General features: G+C 38.2%; 1 protein-coding gene across 1 annotated transcript in view; it reads right to left on the bottom strand.

Annotated features, from left to right (window-relative positions):
• The window catches only part of LOC120329197 (uncharacterized), an 88,615-nt gene extending 84,717 nt beyond the window's left edge, over positions 1-3,898 (bottom strand). The window contains exons 1-3 of the mRNA XM_078118536.1: positions 3,733-3,898; positions 1,912-2,066; positions 810-901 (exon numbers count right to left, since the gene is read on the bottom strand). Coding sequence (XP_077974662.1) covers positions 810-879 — 70 coding nt within the window. The 5' untranslated portion in view covers positions 880-901; positions 1,912-2,066; positions 3,733-3,898. The remainder of the gene's footprint in view (positions 1-809; positions 902-1,911; positions 2,067-3,732) is intronic.
• Between the last annotated feature and the right edge of the window lie 16,774 nt (positions 3,899-20,672).

Genomic DNA, 20,672 nt, shown 5'->3' with positions numbered 1-20,672 from the left:
ATTTTTAAATAACTAATCCTCTGTATGAACCATTAATTTTTATATTCGAAAATCGCTATTCATTTTGTTTATTGCTTTTGTGAAATCAGCAATTATTAATAGCCGATTGAATAACGGTACTCCCGAAGTATGTCTACCAGGTTAAGATTGGTGTGTGTTAGCCTAGGGAATACCCTCACCCCTACCCAAAGGTTTCGGTCCCTTTATTGATGTAAAATAGGCGAACACAATTAGTCACCTTCATATTGGTACATATACTTCTGGAGCACCGTAAAAACAGTCAACACTAACACCGTGTGAATTTTAACACAAATTATTCCAGAACATTTTTCATGCACAATTATCCAATGTGCAGCTTCATTTAGAGCAGCTTTATTATCTTGCCTGATTTACTGAGGCAAAAGTTTTACTTGAAGTAAGAATTACCAACGGGGTATCAAATAACCAAAGTAAATTAATTATTCTATCGCGCAGAGGTGGGCAATGTTTTGTGACCAGGGGCCAAAAATTTTGCCCACCTAGACTAGCGGGCCATGTAAGTGTGACGTAAAAAGTTACATTTTATGAACAGTCCTAACGGTTTTACAGAAGCAATCGCAACAAATTCCTTGAGTAACTTTTGGCTAAAACATAAAAATTTGATTTTAGTTTGGTTGTGGTAGCATCAGGCGGGCCAGATTGAAATACCAAACTGGCCCGCCGGCCGTAGTTTGCCCATGTCAGTTATAGTGCGCCCCCCCCCCCCCCCCCCTAAAAAAAAATCCCAAGCAAGCAAGCAAACCCCAAAAAACATGCGCGGTTATACTGACCTTTAATCAATAAACAAGCCTCCATCAACAGTATGAGTCCGATGAAACTGTGTCGAATCGGAATCTTCATTTCGAATCCAAGATTTCGTCAACTTTGCTTCGATGAAAGTAAATTTTCGAACAGCGAGGGTTAGAATGAAGCTTCAATCTATTTGCATCGGAATATATCCTTTGCAAGCTGACTCACTACTTTTGAGCGGAAATTAAAATTGTTTTCTCTCTTTTAAATTTCAGGAGACGTGTTGCATCACAAAAAGAGAGTTTGGGCTGCTCTTTCTATCTTTATGAAACGATGACGACGACGTCACCACCAAGTCTGTAAGAGTCCTATTTGGTGGAATTCTGGTACACTTTGCGCGATATGGCATATTAACCGCCCCCATGAATTCTATTTTATGAAAATACAGGCCAGACATGTCTTGCCGGCCTTTAATATTACGTGGCCCAGTCTGGGTAGATAAAAAAATATGAATTACCTGAAAATTAGGAATTTAAGGTCAGAAATGAACTGAAAATTTGATTTTCCAGCGCAATCTGCTTTCCTAGACTTCGCTCTAACTGGCTAATCGATTTGGTAAAAACAGTGGGATCAACAAAACTGAAAATCGTCGAATATAGAATTTCGACGTCGAATATGAAATTTTGGACGTCGAAAGTGTGATTTCGGACGTTGATGTATGATGTTGGACGTCGAATACAGGATTTCGGACGTCGAATATAAAATTTTGGACGTCGAAACTAGGATTTCGGACATCCAATAAATTATTTCGCATGTCGAATATTGACCTTTAGACGTCGAATATTAGATTTTGGACGTTGAATGCATTTCGGACGTCGATTTCTTGTTTACTTGCTTCAGAAGCGCAGAACAAAAAATAGCCACATATGAGCGCCGCGTCGCCAAATTTAAGTAGTTATGAAATAAAGATTCGAATACCCTTAGATTCTCTACACGCAGGACTGGTAAAGTAACTTTAAGCATGATTTTTTTAGAAATTTTAAGTCAAAAGCTAATAAAATGAAAAAATGACATCACTTTTGTTATGTGGTTATAAGTTTTACTCAATTTGACCCAGCAATAAAGTATGCAGCTCTTTCATACCTGATCAGTCCTTGCAATAGTCCCTCCTGTCCATATTCGGAGTTACGTGTGATGATTTCGTAGATGGGCGAGCGATACGAGTCGCTGTTAAGTTGATCACAATATTGCATGGCCGTGTGTTAGTGAGCTGAATTTATGTTTGTGCCACAGTTGAACTAGGATAAATAAATCATATTGGATCCCAAATGAATGTATTGAGCTTTGGCCCAGGCCTGGAACTAGATAACATTTATCGAATATGCCGGTTTAGGTATAGTATAGCATATGGTGCTAAGAACCTGACATAATTATCAAAACTTCCGGTGCAACTGAATTCAGGCATTCAGCTATCGTTCAACTAATTTCCACTGCATCGTTTATGAGTAACACAATGCTTTCAGAGTAGCGCATTTCCAAAGCACATTCGTTATTATACGAGCTCATTATAGTTTAAAAAGTCCAACGTACAAACAGCCCAACGTAACTGTAACGCTAAATATATCAGTAAGATATTCTGAATATAATTTTACTCGAAGCCCTTACTATAATTTCCAAAAACTGACATATCATACGTAGAAATGCATTGAAATATATCGATTTACTGGTCATTTTTGCATTGCTTTTTCGTTGGCAATGGTTGGGATGTGAAAAATCTGATGCCAGGGTTATGTCAGTTCAAATCGGCTTAAATTTTCAGTTTACGTGTCCTGGAAACTGATGATTTATTGACGTAAATCGTGCAGTGATCGTTTGAATTTTTTGATTGAAATGAAGTTAAAATATCTTTATGTCGGTTACTCACTGTTGAATCAGGCATTGATCACACACTCCGGAGTTAGAAATATCAGTGACTATCACATGTTATGAAACGTTGTTTTTCCTGATGATCTCCCATAACCCCCAAACGCTTCCATTCTTATTTAAATATTTACCACAAGCCGAAAATTTCCGCATATTTTTGGTGCTATGATTTTAAATTTAATTGGCTTTGTGACGAATCAAGCAGGGCGGCCATATTGTTTCAAACAACCTTTTTATGAGAAATCTACCTTGTGTGGGAATTATCGCTTCGATTTTTCTTACCGCTTGTTACGACTTGAAATGGGTATGGTCGACTTTTTATAACAGAAGTAAATTAAAGTGGAAATTTAAAGTCCAAATACGATAAAAACCCAACATAATTAGAATTAAAATGAATTTTGCTGCAAATATGACCCAACACTAGACAGGGTGTCTGAAATTGTAGGGGGGTGTTCACCCCTTATGGGAGTGGCGTGGGGAAATCACTGCACTCCACCAAACATTAAACAGCTATTTGCCAATAAGTAAAGGATGCCGTCACTTTAAATGAATACAATGAGGTAATTTACTAATTTCTTTTCCAATAAATGAGCACTACTGGGTACTTTTGGGTTAAAATTAGTAAACTAAGTAAAGTGCTAAAGAGATAAGAACCGTTGTTATAAAGTGATATAGTGGGAATCGGGTTAGATGCTCCCTTGTAATTCCCACACAAGGTGGATTTCCCACAAAAATATTGTTCGCATGTGTTAGATACATTGGAGGGCTAATTACGGCCCGCGGGCCACCGAATTGTTTCATCCGGCCCACTTGTGTCCGCTGTAATTACGACGATAGTTTTTATGGATATAAATATACGTTGAAAATATCGATGTAAATTACATCACGTCAGCCAATCAAATTTGAAATCGGGGTAGCGAATGACGTGGCGATATTTCTGATATACAACGAATATTTTAAAAGGCAGAAAAAACTTCATTTCAACTTCTAGAAATCATGCTCTCAACGCATGATAGCTGTTAACAAAAATAGTAAACTTACCACACAACTCACTGTCAAAATTTTCTTTGTCACAGCTATTTATGGATGATTGACATAAGCCCACTGTTTTGGCGACGCGATGGCCTATTGGTCGAAGCATTCGACGTAATATATATTATACCGAGCTTGTTCGGGTCCTTCGCCCCCAACAGGGTCCTGTACAGACAGTCACTGATATTTAACAAATGTAACGCCAAAATCCTTTTTTATCTTGAAAATTGATTGTGCGCTTATGAGCAAGTTACACAAATGGGTGCGTAGTATGTGCACCAAGATGGCGCACAACCTGAACATAGTGTGTACCAAGTTAGGGTTATCAGGTTGTGCGCCATCTTGGTGCACATACTACTGGAGCGCCCACAAATGTATGAATTAGCTAACGCAACACTCAAACCTAGTATCAGTACGGGCTAAGCCTTCTAACCCAGTGCGCCTAATGTGGAGGGAAAGCCCTATTCCCCCCTTGTCATTATTCGACTATACGTGCGTTGATTTCATGGATGGGCAAGCGATACGAGTCACTGTTCAGTTGATCACAACATTCCATGGCCGTGTATTAGTGCTAAATTTATGTTTGTAACACAGTTGAACTAAGATAAATAATATAAGCTGGCTTCCAAATTAATTTATGGAGCTCTGGCCGAGGCCGAGGCCATCACTTTTGTTATGCGGTTATAAGTTTTACTCAATTTGACCCAGCAATAAAGTATGCAGCTCTTTCATACCTGATCAGTCCTTGCAATAGTCCCCCCTGTCCATATTCGGAGTTACGTGCGATGATTTCGTAGATGGGCGAGCGATACGAGTCGCTGTTAAGTTGATCACAATATTGCATGGCCGTGTGTTAGTGAGCTGAATTTATGTTTGTGCCACAGTTGAACTAGGATAAAGAAATCATATTGGATCCCAAATGAATGTATAGAGCTTTGGCCCAGGCCTGGAACTATATAACATTTATCGAATATGCCGGTTTAGGTATAGTATAGCATATGGTGCTAAAAACCTGACATAATTATCAAAACTTCCGGTGCAACTGAATTCAGGCATTCAGCTATCGTTCAACTAATTTCCACTGCATCGTTTATGAGTAACACAATGCTTTCAGAGTAGCGCCTTTCCAAAGCACATTCGAAATTATACGAGCTCATTATAGTTTAAAAAGTCCAACGTACTAACAGCTCAAGGTAACTGTAACGCTAAATATATCAGTAAGATATTCTGAATATATATTTACTCGAAGCCCTTACTATAATTTCCAAAAACTGACATATCATACGTAGAAATGCATTGAAATATATCGATTTATAAAAAACACGTCGGATTTTGCCATGGGGGGTTGAAATTTATTTTGAATTCGCAAAGAGGTAAATCAGGGAATAAAGGCTGGGAACTTCTTCTATAAATTCCGATAACAGCAGACAAATGCGAGATAGATTACTGGTCATTTTTGCATTGCTTTTTCGTTGGCAATGGTTGGGATGTGAAAAATCTGATGCCAGGGTTATGTCAGTTCAAATCGGCTTAAATTTTCAGTTTACGTGTCCTGGAAACTGATGATTTATTGACGTAAATCGTGCAGTGATCGTTTGAATTTTTTGATTGAAATGAAGTTAAAATATCTTTATGTCGGTTACTCACTGTTGAATCAGGCATTGATCACACACTCCGGAGTTAGAAATATCAGTGACTATCACATGTTATGAAACGTTGTTTTTCCTGATGATCTCCCATAACCCCCAAACGCTTCCATTCTTATTTAAATATTTACCACAAGCCGAAAATTTCCGCATATTTTTGGTGCTATGATTTTAAATTTAATTGGCTTTGTGACGAATCAAGCAGGGCGGCCATATTGTTTCAAACAACCTTTTTATGAGAAATCTACCTTGTGTGGGAATTATCGCTTCGATTTTTCTTACCGCTTGTTACGACTTGAAATGGGTATGGCCGACTTTTTATAACAGAAGTAAATTAAAGTGGAAATTTAAAGTCCAAATACGATAAAAACCCAACATAATTAGAATTAAAATGAATTTTGCTGCAAATATGACCCAACACTAGACAGGGTGTCTGAAATTGTAGGGGGGTGTTCACCCCTTATGGGAGTGGCGTGGGGAAATCACTGCACTCCACCAGACATTAAACAGCTATTTGCCAATAAGTAAAGGATGCCGTCACTTTAAATGAATACAATGAGGTAATTTACTAATTTCTTTTCCAATAAATGAGCACTACTGGGTACTTTTGGGTTAAAATTAGTAAACTAAGTAAAGTGCTAAAGAGATAAGAACCGTTGTTATAAAGTGATATAGTGGGAATCGGGTTAGATGCTCCCTTGTAATTCCCACACAAGGTGGATTTCCCACAAAAATATTGTTCGCATGTGTTAGATACATTGGAGGGCTAATTACGGCCCGCGGGCCACCGAATTGTTTCATCCGGCCCACTTGTGTCCGCTGTAATTACGACGATAGTTTTTATGGATATAAATATACGTTGAAAATAACGATGTAAATTACGTCACGTCAGCCAATCAAATTTGAAATCGGGGTAGCGAATGACGTGGCGATATTTCTGATATACAACGAATACTCGTATTTTAAAAAGCAGAAAAAACTTCATTTCAACTTTTAGAAATCATGCTCTCAACGCATGATAGCTGTTAACAAAAATAGTAAACTCACCACACAACTGACTGTCAAAATTGTCTTTGTCACAGCTATTTATGGATGACTGACATAAGCCCACTGTTTTGGCGACGCGATGGCCTATCGGTTGAAGCGTTCGACTTAATATATATTATACCGAGCTTGTTCGGGTCCTTCGCCCCCAACAGGGTCCTGTACAGACAGTCACTGATATTTAACAAATGTAACGCCCAAATCCTTTTTTAATTTAAAAATTGATCGTGCGCTTATGAGCAAGTTACACAAATAGGTGCTTCCGTAGTATGTGCACCAAGATGGCGCACAACCTGAACATAGTGTGTACAGAGTTAGGGTTATCAGGTTGTGCGCCATCTTGGTGCACATACTACTGGAGCGCCCACAAATGTATGAATTAGCTAACGCAACATTCAAACCTAGTATCAGTACGGGCTAAGCCTTCTAACCCAGTGCGCCTAATGTGGAGGGAAAGCCCTATTCCCCCCTTGTCATTATTCGACTATACGTGCGTTGATTTCATGGATGGGCAAGCGATACGAGTCACTGTTCAGTTGATCACAACATTCCATGGCCGTGTATTAGTGCTGAATTTATGTTTGTAACACAGTTGAACTAAGATAAATAATATAAGTTGGCTTCCAAATTAATTTATGGAGCTCTTGTCCAGGCCTGGTACTAGATTACATTTATAAAATATGCCGATGTAGGTATAGTATAGCATATGGTGCTGAGAACCACTCAATATTATCAAAATTCCCGGTGCAATTCCCGCTATGGTTCAACTAATTTCAAAGTAACGCAGTTCCAAAGTATATTCATGGTGATTATGTGAGCTCATTATCGTTTAAAAAGTCGCGCCAGTTCACGTCAATCATTTACTTTCTGTTCAAACCGCGCAACGCAAATTTAATGCTAAATATATCAGTAAGATATTCTGATTATGATTTTATTTGGAGCCCTTTCATATTTTCCAAAAACTGACATATCACACGTAAAAATGCATTGAAATGCCACGATTTATGGACATAAAACACGTTCGATCCGAATTTTATTTTAAATTCGCAAAGAGGTAAATCAAGGAATAAAGACTGGAAACTTTTGCTATAAATTCCGATAACAGCAAACAAATGCGAGATAGATTACTGAGATGGATTGCTGGTCATTTTTGCATTGCTTTTTCCTTTGCAATGGTTGGGATGTGAAAAATCTGATGTCAGGGTTATGCTAGTTCAAAACGGCAAAATAATTTAACTTTCGTTTCCTGGAAGCTAATGGTTTATTGACGTAAATCGTGCAGTTATCGTTTGGATTTTTTGATTGAAATAAATTTAAAATATTTTTATGTCGGTTACTCACTGTTGAATCAGGCAATGATCACACACTCAGGAGTTAGAAATGCCAGTGATTGATATCGTCGTGTTATTATCGTCGCCATATTGTTTCAAACAATATTTTTTAGAGAAATCTACCTTGTGTGGCAATTATCGCTTCAATTTTATTCCAATTCACACATTTTACGACTTGAAATGGTTATGGGCGATCTTTTACAGCAGAGGTAACAGCGGGAATTTTAAGTCAAAATACTATGAAAACACAACATAATTGGAATTAAATTATATTTTGTGGCAAATATGACCCAGCACTCGCCAGGGTGTTTGAAATTTCGAGGGGGTGTTCACCCCTTATGGGAGTGGTGTTGGGAAATCACTGCACAAATCAGACATTAAACAGCTATTTGCCAATAAATAAAGGATGGCGTCACTTTAAGTGAATATAATGAAGTAATTGGAAATTTTCTTTTCCAACAAATGAACACTATTGGGGGCATTGGGGGTAAACCTAGTATTCCAAGTAAAGTGCTAAAGAGATAAGAACCGTTGTTATAAAGTGATATAGTGGGAATCGGGTTAGATGCTCCCTTGTAATTCCCACACAAGGTGGATTTCCCACAAAAATATTGTTCGCATGTGTTAGATACATTGGAGGGCTAATTACGGCCCGCGGGCCACCGAATTGTTTCATCCGGCCCACTTGTGTCCGCTGTAATTACGACGATAGTTTTTATGGATATAAATATACGTTGAAAATAACGATGTAAATTACGTCACGTCAGCCAATCAAATTTGAAATCGGGGTAGCGAATGACGTGGCGATATTTCTGATATACAACGAATACTCGTATTTTAAAAAGCAGAAAAAACTTCATTTCAACTTTTAGAAATCATGCTCTCAACGCATGATAGCTGTTAACAAAAATAGTAAACTCACCACACAACTGACTGTCAAAATTGTCTTTGTCACAGCTATTTATGGATGACTGACATAAGCCCACTGTTTTGGCGACGCGATGGCCTATCGGTTGAAGCGTTCGACTTAATATATATTATACCGAGCTTGTTCGGGTCCTTCGCCCCCAACAGGGTCCTGTACAGACAGTCACTGATATTTAACAAATGTAACGCCCAAATCCTTTTTTAATTTAAAAATTGATCGTGCGCTTATGAGCAAGTTACACAAATAGGTGCTTCCGTAGTATGTGCACCAAGATGGCGCACAACCTGAACATAGTGTGTACAGAGTTAGGGTTATCAGGTTGTGCGCCATCTTGGTGCACATACTACTGGAGCGCCCACAAATGTATGAATTAGCTAACGCAACATTCAAACCTAGTATCAGTACGGGCTAAGCCTTCTAACCCAGTGCGCCTAATGTGGAGGGAAAGCCCTATTCCCCCCTTGTCATTATTCGACTATACGTGCGTTGATTTCATGGATGGGCAAGCGATACGAGTCACTGTTCAGTTGATCACAACATTCCATGGCCGTGTATTAGTGCTGAATTTATGTTTGTAACACAGTTGAACTAAGATAAATAATATAAGTTGGCTTCCAAATTAATTTATGGAGCTCTTGTCCAGGCCTGGTACTAGATTACATTTATAAAATATGCCGATGTAGGTATAGTATAGCATATGGTGCTGAGAACCACTCAATATTATCAAAATTCCCGGTGCAATTCCCGCTATGGTTCAACTAATTTCAAAGTAACGCAGTTCCAAAGTATATTCATGGTGATTATGTGAGCTCATTATCGTTTAAAAAGTCGCGCCAGTTCACGTCAATCATTTACTTTCTGTTCAAACCGCGCAACGCAAATTTAATGCTAAATATATCAGTAAGATATTCTGATTATGATTTTATTTGGAGCCCTTTCATATTTTCCAAAAACTGACATATCACACGTAAAAATGCATTGAAATGCCACGATTTATGGACATAAAACACGTTCGATCCGAATTTTATTTTAAATTCGCAAAGAGGTAAATCAAGGAATAAAGACTGGAAACTTTTGCTATAAATTCCGATAACAGCAAACAAATGCGAGATAGATTACTGAGATGGATTGCTGGTCATTTTTGCATTGCTTTTTCCTTTGCAATGGTTGGGATGTGAAAAATCTGATGTCAGGGTTATGCTAGTTCAAAACGGCAAAATAATTTAACTTTCGTTTCCTGGAAGCTAATGGTTTATTGACGTAAATCGTGCAGTTATCGTTTGGATTTTTTGATTGAAATAAATTTAAAATATTTTTATGTCGGTTACTCACTGTTGAATCAGGCAATGATCACACACTCAGGAGTTAGAAATGCCAGTGATTGATATCGTCGTGTTATTATCGTCGCCATATTGTTTCAAACAATATTTTTTAGAGAAATCTACCTTGTGTGGCAATTATCGCTTCAATTTTATTCCAATTCACACATTTTACGACTTGAAATGGTTATGGGCGATCTTTTACAGCAGAGGTAACAGCGGGAATTTTAAGTCAAAATACTATGAAAACACAACATAATTGGAATTAAATTATATTTTGTGGCAAATATGACCCAGCACTCGCCAGGGTGTTTGAAATTTCGAGGGGGTGTTCACCCCTTATGGGAGTGGTGTTGGGAAATCACTGCACAAATCAGACATTAAACAGCTATTTGCCAATAAATAAAGGATGGCGTCACTTTAAGTGAATATAATGAAGTAATTGGAAATTTTCTTTTCCAACAAATGAACACTATTGGGGGCATTGGGGGTAAACCTAGTATTCCAAGTAAAGTGCTAGAGAGATAAGAACCGCTGCTATAAAGTGATTTAGTGGGAATCGGGTGAGATTCTCCCTTGTAATTCCCACACAAGGTGGATTTACCACAAAAATATTGTTCGCGCGTGTTTGATACATAAGTGGGCAATTTAAGGCCCGCGGGCCACCGAAGTATTTCATCCGGCTCAATTGTGTCTGCTGAAGTTACGACTATAGTTTTTAAAGATATAATGAAATATCGACGAAAATAAGTCATAATAATCCCGATTGTTACATTCTGCTTATTATATAAACGTTAGCTGTTTTTAATTCATAGTTTTTCCAATCGAGTTTTGAGTCTCCGGCTCAGTAACTAAGTCTATAAATGTGGCAGTCGCCAGGGTGTTTGAAATTTCGAGGGGTTGTTCACCCCTTATGGGAGTGGTGTGGGGAAATCACTGCACAAATCAGACATTGAACAGCTATTTGCCAATAAATTAAGGATGCCGTCACTTTAAATGAATATAATGAGATAAATTACTAATTTCTTTTCCAATAAATGAGCGAATAGATTCTCCCTTGTAATACCAACACAAGGTAGATTTCCCACAAAAATATTGTTCGCATGTGTTTGATACATTGGAGGGCTAATTACGGCCCGCGGGCCACCGAATTGTTTCATCCGGCCCACCTGTGTCCGCTGTAATTACGACGATAGTTTTTATGGATATAAATATACGTTGAAAATATCGATGTAAATTACGTCACGTCAGCCAATCAAATTTGAAATCGGGGTAGCGAATGACGTGGCGATATTTCTGATATACAACGAATATTTTTAAAGGCAGAAAAAACTTTATTTCAACTTTTAGAATTCATTCTCTCAACGCATGATAGCTGTTAACAAAAATAGTAAACTTACCACACAACTCACTGTCAGAATTTTCTTTGTCACAGCTATTTATGGATGATTGACATAAGCCCACTGTTTTGGCGACGCGATGGCCTATCGGTTGAAGCATTCGACCTAATATATATTATACCGAGCTTGTTCTGGTCCTTCGCCCCCAACAGGGTCATGTACAGACAGTCACTGATATTTAACAAATGTAACGCCAAAATCCTTTTTTATCTTAAAAATTGATCGTGCGCTTATAAGCAAGTTACACAAATGGGTGCTCCCGTAGAATGTGCACCAAGATGGCGCACAACCTGAAAATAGTGTGTACCAAGTTAGGGTCCAGGTTGTGCGCCATCTTGGTGCACATTCTACTGGAACGCCCACAAATTTATGGATTAGCTAACGCTACACTCAAACTCAGTATCAGTACGGGCTAAGCCTTCTAACCCAGTGCGCCTAATGTGGAGGAAAAATAAGTCCCCCCTTGTCCTTATTCGGCGTTGCGTGCGTTGATTTCATGGATGGGCAAGCAATACGAGTCACTGTTCAGTTGATCACAACATTCCATGGCCGTGTATTAGTGCTGAATTTATGTTTGTAACACAGTTGAACTAAGATAAATAATATAAGTTGGCTTCCAAATTAATTTATGAGCTCTGGCCCAGGCCTGGTACTAGATTACATTTATAAAATATGCCGGTGTAGGTATAGTATAGCATATGGTGCTGAGAACCACTCAATATTATCAAAATTTCCGGTGCAATTCCCGCTATGGATCAACTGATTTCAAAGTAACGCAGTTCCAAAGTTGTTCATGGTGATTATGTGAGCTCATTATCGTTTAAAAAGTCGCGCCAGTTCACGTCAATCATTTACTTTCTGTGCAAACAGCGCAACGCAAATTTAATGCTAAATATATCAGTAAGATATTCTGATTATGATTTTGATCGAACCCTTTTATATTTTTTAAAACTGGCATATCACACGTAAAAATGCATTGAAATGCCGCGATTTATGGACATGTTCGATTTGAATTTTATTTTAAATTCGCAAAGATGTAAATTAAGGAATAAAGGCTGGAAACTTTTGCTATAAATTCCGATAACAGCAAACAAAGGCGAGATAGATTACTGGGTATTTTTGCATTGCTATTTCGTTGGCAATGGTTGGGATGTGAAAAATCTGATGCTAGGGTTATGCTAGTTCAAAACGGCAAAATAATTTAACTTTCGTTTCCTGGAAGCTAATGGTTTATTGACGTAAATCGTGCAGTTATCGTTTAAATTTTTTGATTGAAATAAATTTGAAATATTTTTATGTCGGTTACTCACTGTTGAATCAGGCAATGATCACACACTCAGAAATGCCAGTGATTGATATCGTCGTGTTATTATCGTCGCCATATTGTTTCAAACAATATTTTTTAGAGAAATCTACCTTGTGTGGCAATTATCGCTTCAATTTTATTCCAATTCACACATTTTACGACTTGAAATGTTATGGGCGATCTTTTACAGCAGAGGTAACAGCGGGAATTTGAAGTCAAAATACTATGAAAACACAACATAATTGGAATTAAATTATATTTTGCGGCAAATATGACCCAGCACTCGTCATGGTGTTTGAAATTTCGAGGGGTTGTTCACTCCCTATGGGAGTGGTGTGGGGAAATCACTGCACAAATCAGACATTAAACAGCTATTTGCCAATAAATAAGGGATGGCGTCACTTTAAATGAATATAATGAAGTAATTGGAAATTTCTTTTCCAATAAATGAACACTATTGGGTGCATTGGGGGTAAACCTAGTATTCTAAGTAAAGTGCTAGAGATATAAGAATCGCTGCTATAAAGTGATATAGTGGGACTCGGGTTAGATTCTCCCTTGTAATTCTTCCCACACAAGGTGGATTTCCCACAAACATATTGTTCGCATGTGTTTGATACATGGGAGGGCTAATTACGGCTCGCGGGCCACAGAATTGTTTCATCCGGCCCACTTGTGTCCGCTGTAATTACGACGATAGTTTCATGAATATGAATTTACGTTGGAAATATCCCTTGGACGTCAATCAATCAAATTCGAAATCGGGGTACCGAATGACGTGGCAATATTTCTGACATATCACGAATATTTAATAATATAGAGGAAACTTCATTCCAACTTTTAGAATCTATGCTCTCAACGCGTGATATCTGGTAACAAAAAAAGTAAATTTACCACTCAACTTACGCTACAATTGTTACACTATGTGTAGTTTAAACCTGGGGTTCTTTAAACAATCTTGCGACGCAACCCAATTTAGGGTTTTATGAACATCTTGCAACCTATACATCGGTAAGATGTTTTCTCATGTTAGCTAAGTTTAGACAAGACATGACAATGCAATTTCAATAATGCAGAAATGTGAAATTTGTGGAAAAAACACCCCATCGTAAATATGCAGTTGAGGGTTAGAGAGGATTTGAAAATTTGAATTTCTAGCGCAATGGAAAATTACTAGTTTTTTTTTGATTGAATTGAAATATTGATGGAAAAAGTCATGCGATGAGAACTAGACAATATTATCAACTTCCCTTTGCAATTCTCGCTATCGCTCAACTAATTTCCGCTGCATCGTTCATGAGTAACACCATGCTTTCGAAATAACGCATTTCCAAAGCACATTCGTAATTTTACGAGATCATTATCGTTTAAAAAAATCTCGAAGCTCACGTCAATCATTTACTTTCTTTTCAAACAGCGCAACGAAAATTTAACGCTAAATATATCAGTGAGATATTCTGATTATAATTATACTCGAAGCCTTTACTGTGAAACTGACATATCACACGTAGAAATGCATTGAAATACCGCGTTTCATGGACATAGAACTTAGAACTTTATCACGTGATTTGTAACTCGGAGAGAATGGTAATTACTAAATTTTCTGACATATAGATTCAGACTGCCAAGCACATCATTCAACTTTGCTTGTCCTCAGCTAGCGCTAACTCTAGGGAATTCAGTGATATTAGTGATGTAAAAATATGTCAAATAATTTTTCTGGTTAATTTTATGACGAAACAAAACGGAATGCAATTTTTTGATTTTTCACTGAATGGGACACGAGCCACAGATAATGAAGCGGCGGGCCACATGCTTTAAATAGATCCGACACATAACTTTCAAAAAGCGAAATATAATTTTAATTGTTTTTTCTGACAGCAATGGATATTCGTCCGCAACGCTCAACCAAAACGATGCATTGGCTTTTGAATTGAACTCAATCATTAAAGATCTATCAAACTCTTTTCATATTGCGGGCCCTGTGTAGTGAGTTTGCAGACCCTGTGCAGACAGTTTGCGGGCCATGTGCAGTCAGTTTTCGAGTCTTGTGCAGTCAGTTTGCGGGCCCTGTGTAGTGAGTTTGCAGACCCTGTGCAGACAGTTTGCGGGCCATGTGCAGTCAGTTTTCGAGTCTTGTGCAGTCAGTTTGCGGGCCCTGTGTAGTGAGTTTGCAGACCCTGTGCAGACAGTTTGCGGGCCATGTGCAGTCAGTTTTCGAGTCTTGTGCAGTCAGTTTGCGGGCCCTGTGTAGTGAGTTTGCAGACCCTGTGCAGACAGTTTGCGGGCCATGTGCAGTCAGTTTTCGAGTCTTGTGCAGTCAGTTTGCGGGCCCTGTGTAGTGAGTTTGCAGACCCTGTGCAGACAGTTTGCGGGCCATGTGCAGTCAGTTTTCGAGTCTTGTGCAGTCAGTTTGCGGGCCCCGTGTAGTGAGTTTGCAGACCCTGTGCAGACAGTTTGCGGGCCATGTGCAGTCAGTTTGCGGGCCATGTGCAGTCAGTATTCGAGTCTTGTGCAGTCAGTTTGCGGGCCCTGTGTAGTCAGTGTGGAAAACCCTGATTTAATGCGTATTTTCCTTATGTTGTAGTCGGAGTCAATTTTTTCAACCCGGATACGTTAGCCGATTGTATATTTTTCCGATTCTACAGCCTTCACGTCCAGTGACGAAATAACTCATGTGAGCAAATGTTCTCTAGTCGACAGATGTCGCTAAAGTGCGAAAAAATTAGTTGCTCCCGAAGTATGTGTACCAAGATGCCGCACAACCTGAAAATAGTATGTGTATCATGTTAGGGTTCAGGTTGTGCGCCATCTTGATGCACATACTTCGGGAGCGCCGAAAAATGTGCGTCGGAATGTAATCGTTAGACTCAGATGATCGAAAGTGACTGTGTTACATTATCGAGCCTTGCTGTCGAGTCTAATATGACACATTATTATACGCAGACTAGTTCGGGGCCGATAAAGAACCTCGTCGGTTATCGAGAATTGTCTCAGTGCTGGGGTTTAGGTTGCCAAGCCCATCGTAATCAGTTTTTTTTCACCATCATGTAAATACACTTTGTAAAAACAATATAAAAAACAAACGTAAAATTGGTATTTCAGAGTGGAGGAGGGTGCGGAAAACCAATACTGGTTATCAAGCAACAACACCCGTGATTGAGTATAACAGTAATCTGGAGAAAGTAATAGCGAAACGTTGAATCATAAAATAACTTACAGCAAAAAAACAAAAATACGACTCCAAGCAAGGTAACCAAAAGAATGGCATTCGAAGACAAGGCAGCAACATCCAAGGACATTATTTTGTTTGATATTGGTCTGGGAGGAACCGCGTGTCGTTAATAGTGTGGTAAAGGGTCTTTCTTGAATTGTTCCCATAGTTATGTAAGATGTTGTTTTTTTAATAAATTTTGTCACATATTGTCTTCAAATATTTTGTCACATATTCATTTCATCCGACTACGTCATCAAATAATTACCTCCCAGTGATGTCATAAGAACCAACAGAATATTGTCGTACGTAATCGCGCACTTTAGACCCGGACTCTTGATATTGATCAAACACTTCAACAAATCGTTTCCAGCGATAATTCGCGTCTTTTGAAAATGTTTTGTCTGTTAAAGGTCTGTATTTGAGCTTCTGTAGTATGCGGCGCTGTGTTCTCAGCAGGGGCGCGTCTAGTGGTCATAAGGGCACGGGAAGAACGTTGTAGGGTTGTATACACGTGAGTTCGTTATTTAATGAAAAGAATGTATAGGCGCCAAATCGGAGTCGCTATCTAGCGCCAACACGCGTTAACGGACGGTTGCTCTCTGAATCGTTTCGAGACTCCACAATAAAAATACGCGTACAAATTGCCTTTTGAAATTTCTTGTTGTCACGAAAAAGGTACGTTTAAAATGCAGTGTACGTACGATTGAATGTAGCAATGTAGCACGATAGTACGTAGTACGGTTTTCTAAACAGAAATGAAAGTCTCAATGGACAGTCTCAAAATATGTCACACAATAAAACTTACCAAATATCTAACTAATTAGCACTTAAAAAGCACAATATTTATCAATTTAGAATCACAAATTAATTAAAAAAGCCAAAAATACAGCACAATTGTCACATTAAAATTGCAGTTTCATATCACTAAATAAAGCATAAAATACGATATATCAAGGACTTACTTGACGATGTAGCCTTCAACTCAAAGAACAACCAAATTTTTGACTGGAAGCTATTATTTTAATTAGCTCTATATTTGATCAGATCTAACAAATAAACACACAAAATATCATGAAATAACTATTTGCAACTGTTTTCCTAGCCTACTGAGAATAACGAACATCTAAACGCGAATAGAGCTGGGAAAGATTCAAAGGTAACTTTTACTAAATATATAACTTAAAAAACCCGGTTCCTTGAGACCTCGAACAGCTAAAAATCTAACAAAACTGGAGAGCAGACAATCACTGCCAACACTCCCGCCCAGAAAGCAGCGAGCGAAAGAACGAGCGTTGCCAGAAATAAGCAACAACACAAAGAGAGCTGGCCTAGCAACACAGGACAAATTAGCATAATTCTATGTTCTAATTTGTTAACAGTCTGCAAATCGGGGTAGGTTGTCATCAGAAAAATATCATAAATTACACTAGTACTAAACCCTACTTGAGCAGCATTAAATATGCCCAATACAAACCTAGAAATAATTACAAAACAATACTAGAAACATGGCAACATCAATGTGGGAGGTTATGTTCCAATCGCAGAATACGCAAATCACAAAATCAGTCAAGTGTGAAATAAACGAAAACAAATGCGAGGCGGTTTCAGAATGTATCATTATCTATACAAACATTTAACTCTTACTTGACCTTAATTTATTCATTCATGTATAGCAACATCTAAAATTAATTTATTCCCCAATTTTCTTTTAAAGTTAGGTATAATGGGCATCATTATCAGAAACTTGCCATGGGCAGCAGAAAAGTTTGACACGCCCCTAGTGTTCAGTCACGGTAGTGAAGGAGTGTATGCAACGTAGACAAATAGGGCTCACAGGTGGCATAGGGATTACAGACGCGAGAAAAATGCGTTGCTCTACTCTATGCTTTTGTGAAAGTAGATCCGTATGAGAATAACACGAGGAAGCTGTATGTAAGAATAAAGATGACTGTTTTTGTGATTCAGGAGTTATGCTGCACTCTAACACACATACATTTCTGCGAGACTAATTACTTAACTACTTATCCTTCTTCTATGCCTTTGCGCACCAGTGTGAGTAGAACGCAAGGTGGCCGTAGTAGGAATGAAAATGACTATTTTATGTGATTCAAGAGTCTTGCTGCATATATACACATACTGAGATCAACTTGACTTGGCTTAAGCTCAATTTGAGTCGACTCAGGGCTTTGAGCCACCGCCGGTTGGTAAGTAGTTGTTTACCCTCGCTTTCTTCCCCAACTTTATATCCGTCGAGGCAATCATCCCACACTCGGGAGTTTTATTTCTGTGACTAAACAAGCAGGCGACGCCATATTGTCCCAAACAACATTTTTGGGAGAAATATACCTTGTGTGACAATTATCGCGTCAATTTTATCCCGATTCCCACTTATTACATATTGAAATGGTTATGGGCGACCTTTTATAAAACAGAGGTAAATGTAAGGGGGAGTTGAAAGTAAAAACACTATAAAACCCAACATAATTGGAATTGAATTATATTTTGCGGCAAATATGAGCCAGCAGTCGCCAGGAAGTTTAAAATTTCGAGGGGTTGTTCACCCCTTATGGGAGCGGTGTGCACAAATCAGACATTGAAAAGGTATAGTTGCCAATGAATGAAGGCAGCTGTCACTTTAAATAATTATCATTAAGTAATTTGTTATTTAATTTCCAATAAATGAGCACTAATGGATGTGTAGAGGTAAAATTAGTAATTTAAGTAAAGTGCAGACAATCGAAGCAACTATTGACACCTCCCTTCAAAAAGTTTATTCCCCGCCGTTCAAATACGCGAGATACACCTCTTAGATGTTTATCGGAAGGTTTCCTTAGTCGCCTTGTAAGTGCGAGATTACTAGAAAGAGATATCTAGACTTCCTTTCGTTGTATACACTCTCGAAATAAAAAAAAAATAAAAAATTTTCGAGAAATTGCTTCAAATTTTAACGACTGTAGTGAAGAAAGTAGTGTTACAGACGAATTGTCTATTTCAGTGTGTTGTGTACAACCTACTTTTTTAAATAAGCCATGAATGACAGGTCAGATATGAACCAGACCTGAGATATCGATCCAACATTATCGCTTAGTTGTAAACACAGCGTGTCATATACAGCCTTCTGTTCACGCTAAAACACTATTGAGATATAATTTGAAAGAATTCATTTAGTCTATTTGTGTGGGACTATTTGCTGAGTAATAGCTGGATTTTTGAAATTTCAGGGGGTGGGTCAATGAAAATGTTGAACAATATTTTTATTCTTCTAGTGAGTTTCGTAGCGCACATCAGGTAACTACCTGAAAATGATTTTAAAATGTTCCTTAAAACTTTAGTAACAAATATTGCCTTGTTCCCACTTCCAAAAATTGCATGTTTTACGGAAAAGACGCTTTTATTACAAGAAATATGTGCTACGATCTGTCCTATATTCTCTACATTTTCGGCAATGAACAATGACTTCTGCATGACGTTACAATCGAATCGAATCAGCTGTTAGCGAGCGGATGAATATTAGGTATTACTTCTCGATCTTGCGTTGAGTTGGGCAGCCTTTACATAGCCCTGTTTAGTAATTATTAGTTAAGTTATGTTGAGACGTTGTTGAAAAATGTATAAGTAAGTTATTAAACACGTGTAGATCCTTACCACGGATATGGGCAGTGAGACGAAGCCTCGAGAACGCCCAGAAAATGAGTTTCGTAGCGCACTGTTGGCGCAGAGCCTTGAATAAATCTTAATTGTGGAGCGCGGACTCTGCCCACATAGGGTGTACGGATGGCCAATACCAATACTCTCAACGACCAGGTTGCACTCCCAAAAAGACGCGTACTATCACTGTATTAGCATAAGATGTTTTATTTTCTTGTGATGTGTTGCAAACAGTGTAAAACAATACGAACAGATGCAGTACTGCAATATGAACAGATACACAGTACGAACAACAATACTTCAGTACGAACAGATGCACAATACAAAGAAGTACGGTTTTCTGAAATAACATAAAAATAATAAATACACAAATAATAACAAGATCGGGGTAGTATCGTATCAGTAGGCCTATACTATTGTAAACAAACCCTAAATATCTTTGTTACGTCACACAATCACCTAATGACCAACTATGGCATCACTAACGGTTATAATAAATAAACACACAAATTACCTCTGCCTGCACTTTCAAGGCCTGACAGGAAAACTTAGAATACAAAACTATATGTATAAACTTACTTGACGTTGTGTCCTCAAGGGTCGTTAAGCAGTAACTTGAACATTAAATCACAATAACTTGACTGAATTACTTAGCAATATTACAATAACAACTGTGAGAAATATCAATAATACACTATTATTAGCAGTACAAATAAATACCCTACAATTTACTAACACTACAAGCTCAAGACGTTTACTAATTAATCAATTATAGACCCTAAAATAACACTCTCAGACCGACTCAAAACAGCCATCAGCCAGAAACTTCCAGAACCCTGCAGCGTGCGCGGTCCCCTGACGTCACTTCCACAAAGTCATTGTGGTGCAATAACCAAGCATTCGATAAGCTGGTTCATGGCGCCAACTTGCGGGAGAAATGATTTTACTCCAAGATATTGGCGGTAACACCCTGGCCCCTTGGAAATTGAAAATTTGTGTCCACATACACCAATTTACAGATTTTCACACACACACTCAAACAAATAACAAACACACAAAATATAACGAAATTGTGTCATGCAAAAGAAATTTCATGCAAAAGCTAACTTG

The sequence above is a fragment of the Styela clava genome, chromosome 12 (assembly GCF_964204865.1).
Source record: "Styela clava chromosome 12, kaStyClav1.hap1.2, whole genome shotgun sequence".
NCBI lineage: Eukaryota > Metazoa > Chordata > Ascidiacea > Stolidobranchia > Styelidae > Styela > Styela clava.
Note: the sequence above shows the minus strand (reverse complement) of the source record. Positions and strands in the feature narration are given on the sequence as shown.